Source organism: Alligator sinensis, unplaced genomic scaffold, assembly GCF_000455745.1.
Source record: "Alligator sinensis unplaced genomic scaffold, ASM45574v1 scaffold681_1, whole genome shotgun sequence".
NCBI classification, from domain to species: domain Eukaryota; kingdom Metazoa; phylum Chordata; order Crocodylia; family Alligatoridae; genus Alligator; species Alligator sinensis.
In genome coordinates this window covers 1,555,690-1,563,193 of record NW_005842315.1, presented here as the reverse complement: position 1 = coordinate 1,563,193, position 7,504 = coordinate 1,555,690, and the positions used below count along the sequence as shown (strand labels likewise).

The 7,504-nt window shown below is 50.2% G+C and overlaps 1 protein-coding gene across 1 annotated transcript in view; it reads right to left on the bottom strand.

Annotated features, from left to right (window-relative positions):
- SQLE (squalene epoxidase) overlaps nucleotides 1–4,404 on the bottom strand; it is a 54,054-nt gene extending 49,650 nt beyond the window's left edge. Inside the window, exons 1-2 of the mRNA XM_025209874.1 lie at nucleotides 4,057–4,404; nucleotides 2,115–2,266 (exon numbers count right to left, since the gene is read on the bottom strand). Coding sequence (XP_025065659.1) covers nucleotides 2,115–2,266; nucleotides 4,057–4,404 — 500 coding nt within the window. The remainder of the gene's footprint in view (nucleotides 1–2,114; nucleotides 2,267–4,056) is intronic.
- Between the last annotated feature and the right edge of the window lie 3,100 nt (nucleotides 4,405–7,504).

Here is a 7,504-nt window from a genome sequence, read left to right as displayed (position 1 = left end):
TCCTCAACCCCAGAACACACCAAAAGGATCCAGACCGTGCCAGGACAAGAAATGCAAAACCTGCCCCCACATCTCCACCACCCCCACTATTACTACACCCCACAACAGAGCCATCAGCATCCCTGGATCTTACAGCTGCACCTCCAGAAATGTAATATAGCTCATCCAATGCACCAAATGCCCTGATGGAAAATACGTAGGAGAGACCAAACAACAACTGCGCACCAGAATGAACGCACACCGGAAATCTATCCAAGACAGAAATACCCAATTACCGGTGGGGGCACATTTCTCACAAGAAAACCACTCTTCTCCAATCTCGCAGTCCTGATCCTCAAAGGAAACCTACAAAACACTTCCCAGAGACAAGCCTCTGAACTCCACTTCATCAACCTCCTGGATACTGAAAATCATGGACTAAATATAGACATTGGATTTATGACACATTATACCTGCCTGACATCTGACTCCCCAGGTATCTCTCCACTTTCATCCCCCTTCTCTCTCTCCCCCTCCCCCACCCCCCCGGTCTCTCACCCATTGACTCCTCAATCTACATTTTCACTGACTACCTGTCTTGTATGCATACCAGCCCAGCCCCTGGCTTCTTTACTTTTCATTCCATGCAGAAAGAGCACACACCAACTGCTGACACTTCCTTAGCCTGATGAAGGGTTTTTGAACTCGAAAGCTTGCTTAATAACTATTCTCCGACCATTTGGGTTGGTCTAATAAAAGATATCAGATTCACCCAAGGAACCTTGTCTGCCTATGTCCTTAGACCAACACGGCTACAACCTACACCTCTGAAATAATACTTTGTTTCAAACAAGTTGCCTACTATCACTGCTTTACCAACTAGTCAGATCTCTCAGAGAGAATTGTGTGTCTGGAGCTAAACTCATCTGGACCTGACAAGGTAAACAAGAAGGTGCTTTATTTTGGAGATCCAGCCTCAGGCAAGGATGAATCAAGGTGCACCCTGAGAAAAGTACAGGCATAGACTTGCCCTCAGACTGAGAGAGATCATCTGAACAGATTTCCCTTTCATTGTAAAGTAGGGGATATAGGAGCTGGCTATGTTAACAGAAGACTCTCCTATGTCAGGGCAACCTAGCTGTTTTTTGGCTCTTTCATAACACCAGACGTGCACAGTGGAAAATCTTGCCTTGTAATTTATAGTAGTCCTGGCCCCACCCAAGGCTGAATACCTCTTCCAGGAATGGGTGAATGCCTTGATGAATAAAAGATAAAAAAACCCTTCCATGCAGACTTGTTCTTACCCACAAGCTTGTCTAAACACTTCAGCTGCTGAGGGTGTGATGTAGTGTTTCTCTTGCTTGTGTCTGTAATATGTTTTTCCTTACAGATGCCATATTTACAGACACTTTCTCCTGCACATCTTTTCCTGAGAGATTTCTCAACTGAATGCTCTTTTTCTTTAGTACCTGAAGAGTCCTACGTGTTCTGAGTCTAGTTTGCAAATTCAAAAAATGTATCTGAGTCATTACTTTCTGTGACTGGCTATTTCATGTGTGTCACATGTGACCATCTAAGACGCTCTTATCACGTGTCATGAGAGGAGCCAATGGTTGCTGAACCAATCACTATTTAATAAGGTCAATCATATCCATCAGGGTTGCATTGAAACATTGAAAGCAACCCAAATTAGTGCTAATACAGTACAACGATCAAAAGCCTTCAGACTCCTAGAAACTGCAAAGCCCTCCAAAAACATCTCAATAAGAAACTCTCAATCTTAGGATTGAAAATGATAACACTTGTGTTGAGGAAGATTGGCAAGCTCTAAAAGAAACCATCCATGAGGCTTGGATGGAATCAGTTTGCTTTGCCATCCAATGCCAACAGGACTGGTTTGAGGAAAATAATGCTGGGATCAAAGCCCTTCTCAATTGGAAAAGAAAAGCTTTCTGTGACTGGCAAAACTGTCCCAGTCAGAAGCAGGGAACTTTTCAACAGCTTGAAGTCGAAGCCGAGAAAGATTTGAGAAATCAAAAATAAATGGTGGGAAGGGAAGGTAAAAGAAATCCAACAATTTGTTAACAATCTTGACATGCAGAGCTTCTTTGGTTCAATTGAGGCTTTGTACAGACCAAATCTGTGCAGACTTATCCCACTTAGATCTGAAGATTGCAGTACACTCCTCAAAGACAGCGAGTCCATCAAAAACTGCTGGAAGGAGCACTAGCGAAAGGTCCTGAACTAAGAATCTATGGTGACTGATGAATGTGGATCCTGGTTTTCTCTGTTTAAAAATTGCAAATTCTCTGATAAAAATCAAATTAGCAAATTCTGATTTAAAAACCCAAACTCTGCATTTTTCCACGATTAAAATGAAATGCTGTGCTCTCTCTCACTCTAGGTATCAATTGAACACAATTTTTTATTGAAATATTTTCAATTTTAAAGCAATATGGAAGCCTACCAGTGCCCCAATCATTATAATAAAATAAATTCTAAATACCTATGTATTTTGATGTTTGATTTTGTTTTGGTTTTTTATCATGGAAAATCAGAGCTCCCACTGCCACCTTTGCTCAGTAGGACACAGGACCAGCTGCAGCTGTCCCCCAACTGCTTTGTGGTGCTGAGCAACCCTGATATGCCAGTGTCTGCCTCTGCCCATGCTGTTACCCCTCATTCCTAAGCCACAGCTCCCCTTGCCCCAGTCCTGCCAGTGCCCCTGTAACCTCCCATGCCTCTCCCTTGTACGTTGTGGGTAGGGATGCCTCTTGAACCTTGCTGTGGCTTCTCGGGACAGACATTCTGGTCACCAAGCGACTTTGGGTTGGTTCCCCAGGGGTCTCGCCTGCCACATCTTTGATGATTAATTGGTTTGAATCAGGAGGAGGATGTTTGGTCCTGCCCCCCTGAAGCCTTCCCTTGGTCACTTCATCTGCTCCCTTTTACATGGGGCTCTGCCTCCCCTACACCCTGCCTACTGCCAATCATAATGTTACCACTCGCGTCATCGAGGGTGATGTTCCGGATGGTCTTCAACACTCAAGTTCATAGGGTCTGATGGCCACAGTAAATCGGTGATGTTCCTTCCCCGAGCACCTTCTGCAGACCCCTTTTTCCTGTCTAGGCATCGTCTGTCCTTGGCACCATCTTATTCCCTGTTGCATTGTCCCTTTCTTGGATGGGGTCCTTACTGCCTGTACCCGCCGGGCCTCGTACATCTTACCTCGGGCTTCCTTGATCTGAGTGCTTGCCGGTACTCGCCTTGCCGTCGCAGGTGCCCCGGGGAGGCCTCCCCCCGCGCCCCACCCTGCCCCTTCTCACCTGCCACGACTTTGAATCTTTTAGTGGGTGGGGCTTCGCGTAGCGCGGTTGCCCTCGTCAGTCACCTGCTTCTTAGATGTCTTCTGTGAGGCTCCTCCTCCCCTGCACCTAGCCCTTTACCCAGCCCGGCGGATCCTGGGTGTTTCCGTGGTTGACCATATGCTCCCCAAATACTTAAACAATGAGCTCACCTCTTGCCCGAACTTCCTGCCTCCACCACCTCAGCCCCTTCCAATACAGGGAAACACAAAACGCCTTCCACAACTCAAATGAAAAACTTAATGAGCCTCAAGAGAGGCATGACCCTGCCCCTATTGGGCTTCCTTATGGAACTGATAGCCTCTCTATCCCTTTGCTTGTAGACAGAGCCACCTACACGTGGCCCGGTTCTGTGGCCCCTCTCTGCCTATCCTGGTTTCCCGCAGCTCCTTCTCCAGTATCCCACCGGCGTGACCCACTCTCTAGGTCCCCTGTGCGCAGTGTCCCTCTCTCTGGGTCTCTGCAGCACCGCCGCCCTCTCTCCGGGTCTTTTCCGAGCTGCAACCCTCTCTCCGGGTCTTCCCTGAGCTGCATCCCTCTCTCCGGGTCTTCCCCGAGCTGCAGTCCTCTCTCTGGGTCTTCCCCGAGCTGCAGCCCTCTCTCCGGGTCTTCCCTGAGCTGCAGTCCTCTCTCCGGGTCTTCCCCGAGCTGCAGCCCTCTCTCCGGGTCTTCTTCAGCCCATTGACCTCTCTGTGCCCCTGAGGCTCTTACCGCTTCCTCTCCCGGCTCGCCTATAGCTGTCGTGCTGGCCTCGGGTGCTGGCTCGCCCTCGGGTTCCTTCGCTCCCCCGTGGTCGGTGTGGGCAGTCACCTCTGGCGTGCCGCGTCTCCATCTGACTCCACTGGCCAGGCTCACTCTCGGCAGCCACATGCACACCCCGTTCCTTCTCGCTGCCGGCCCTTTTATTTCCGTCGGCCGGCGATTGGGAGTGACGTCATCCACCAGCCGCAGGTAACTTAGGGTGTGACCCACGGCCCGCACGAGCTTCTCCTGCCATCCTTGCTCCTCCTCCCGTCCTGCGGTGAGCAAGTTTCCCTTTTTTACTTTCCTTCCTTCCATTCCGCCCCCAGCTCCTGGCCCTGGGGCTCCCCTCGTGGACTCGGGCGTCTCCCCGGTTTTTCTCCCCCTGTGACACTGCCCATTGGTGGTGCCCATTTTAAGGTGATGCTGGGTCCCACCAGACCTCAGTCTTCAGTAGTGCCAATCAGTGCCCACTCTGGCACCATGGGTGGCTCCCCCGGCTCACGCTGGCTGTGGATCCCCGAGGCTTCCCCCTTCTGGGGTGCTGACCAGGTCCCCTCCCTAGAACTGTGGGTGTCCTCCTGTCCCTCTGGACCAGCTGGGGGTTTCTTTTCTGGTTCCCCCCCACCCAGCTGCTCTTCTGCCAGGCCTTTTATCTTGGCCCTGGGCAGCTGGCCAGCCAATCGGCCCTTGCAGGCACATAAAAAACGTGCTCACGCTGATGTGGGAGCTGTCCCTGGCTCCTTCTGGCTCATCTGATTTTTTTCTCTTTGAACTTCTTCCTGCGTTCGTCTCCCGGCGCGATGTCCCTCCGCCTCCCAGCTTCAGCAGGTAAGTCTTTTCCACAGCCCCTCACTCCCAACCCACAGTCCCCCACCCCTCTTGGTGTGCCTCACCCCCAACCTGCAGCCCCCATCCTTGCCAGTGCCCCCCACTCCCAACCCACAGCCCCCCATCCCTGCTGGTGCCCCTCACTCCTGACCTACAGCCCCCTGGCCATGCCAGTGCCCCTCACTCCTGACCCACAGTGTCTCATCCTCCATGATGCCCCTCACTCCCAAGCCACAGCTCTCTGCCAGTGTTGGGACCCAGAGGCCTTCAGGCCTGGGTTTGACCTTTGTGCTTAGCTCAAGCTGCATGCTTAGCTTGAATTGTGCTTGAGACATGCATTCAGTGAAAGGAGCACATGGAAAAATACTGCCCCTGACTTGAAACAAATTGGTAAGTTGGTTAACTAAATTGAATAACTATAACCTGGGCAAAAGAAGAACAGGCAGAGCAAAACATACCCCAAACTAAGAATGAAAAGGTTACCTAAGAATAGAAAATTCCAGCTAAAGGTAACCATATTTGGCAAACAGAAGCAAGATGATTAATCTGCATTAGGAGGAAGGCTCAAGCTAATTTTATGTATTAAGAACTGCAAGCTCTATGGTATATGAAAAGAGGAGGGAGTGCACCTTTGGAACAGCCCTGAAGAAAGCCTGAAGAGATCCCGTCACTGATCCAAGACCCTGTCTTGACATCAGATGTGGGAACCAGGAGCCCCAGGCAAGGCTTCACAGCCTGATGAACCAGAGAATTTGTGTTTCCAACATTATGGGGTCATGAGCATCTCCTTTGGCTAGCTACAAACCTCAAGTTTTTAACTGCTATTGCTGCTTCAATTCTAATTAGAATTGTATCGTTAGGGTTCAATACACTTACTTTTAGTTTAGGACAACTGTGTCTCAGTCTTTTTGCCTGATAGAAGAACCATTATAGCATCATAGGGCCACACCAGGACAGGGCCCCCAGCTGCCCCCACCATGCCCAACCCCATGCAGGTTACAGGATGGTAGTCTGTAGGGACCAGTGCACCTCATGTGGAACCAGAGGCAATAGCTGGGTCACTACATGCTGCCCCATGATGCCAGCTGAGGTTGGGGCTGCAGTGCAGCAGGGAGGACCAGCACTGCAGCAGCATGAAGCACAACATGGCAGAAGGGTGAGGGACTCCAGGCCCTGTCCTGCCTTGGCTAGAGTGCAGCAGCTGCAGCAGCCCCAACTCATGTGGGTGGCAGCAGAGCGAGTCTGGCCCTGCTGTGGGCTGAAGGGAGGAGGAGGGGAGGCCTGTGGCACCCCCTACCCTAGGCTGGGGCTCCCATGCTGCTCCATATCCCTTCCACAGACCCCTGCCACACACACATGCCCCACACACCCCCTCCCACAGCCCCCCAGATAGTCCCCAAGTTTCTTTTAAAAGAGAAAATCTGTGTTTTTCTCCTTCAAATGAGAAAATCCACATTTTACCGTGTTTTTCCACAACAAATGGAAAAACCGGATCCCTGCTGATGAACCCATCGAATCAATTCCACAGCATCCAGTAAGGGAAACATTTCCCAGTCCACCAACCGCTGAAGAAGTCCAAAAGGTGATTAGAGAGATGAAGAACAATGAAGCATCTGACCCTGATGGCATACCAGCTGAGCTCTTCAAAGTTGGTGGGGAAACTATGACCAACAAGCTCCACACACTGTTTCTTAAAATCTGGAACACTGAGGAAATTTCCACTGACCTAAGGAATACTAATACTGTCACCCTTTTTAAAAAGAGAGATAAGTCTGACTGGAAACTATCAAACTATCAAGGTATCACCCTCCTCTCCATACTGGGAAGATTCTTGCTCAAATTCTGCTGAACAAGCTGCTCCCTCTGGCTGAGGAAATCCTTCCCAAGTCTCAATGCGGCTTCAGACCGTCAAAAGGCAGCATGGATATGATTTTTGTGGCCCAGCAGATCCAGGAAAAATGTCAAGAACAACACCAGGAACTGTATATAGCCTTTATTAATTTGACCAAAGCCTTTGACTCTGTTAACTTTGAGGCTCTATGGAAGATCTTATCGAAGTTTGGCTGGCCAGGAAAATTTATCACTATCCTAAGACTCTTTCATGACCAGATGACTGCCTCTATCCTATGCAGTGGCTCCACTATGGAGCCCTTTGCCATTCAAGCTGGCATCAAGCAGGGCTGCATGATTGCACCAATTCTGTTTTCCATCTTTCTTGTGGTCATCAAGATGCTTATCCATGACTATCTGTCACATGTGACGGAAGTAATCCAGGCCAGGATCAAGCCCCCTGATTACTACCCCATGGCCCTAGTCCATGTGGGTACTAACGATGCGGCCAGGAGAACCCCCGATCACCTGATGGCGGACTACAGTGCTCTGGGCGGCGTGCTGAGGGAGTTCGGTGCACAGGTGGTATTCTCTTCCATCCTACCAGTGAATGGACACGGAAGACGGCATGAGAACTGCATCAGAGAGACCAACTGGAGGCTTCGGCAGTGGTGTCTCGAGGCAGGCTTCAGCTTCCTGGACAACGACCCGCACATTACAACGAGGGACATGCTCAGTTGGGATGGGCTTCACCTGT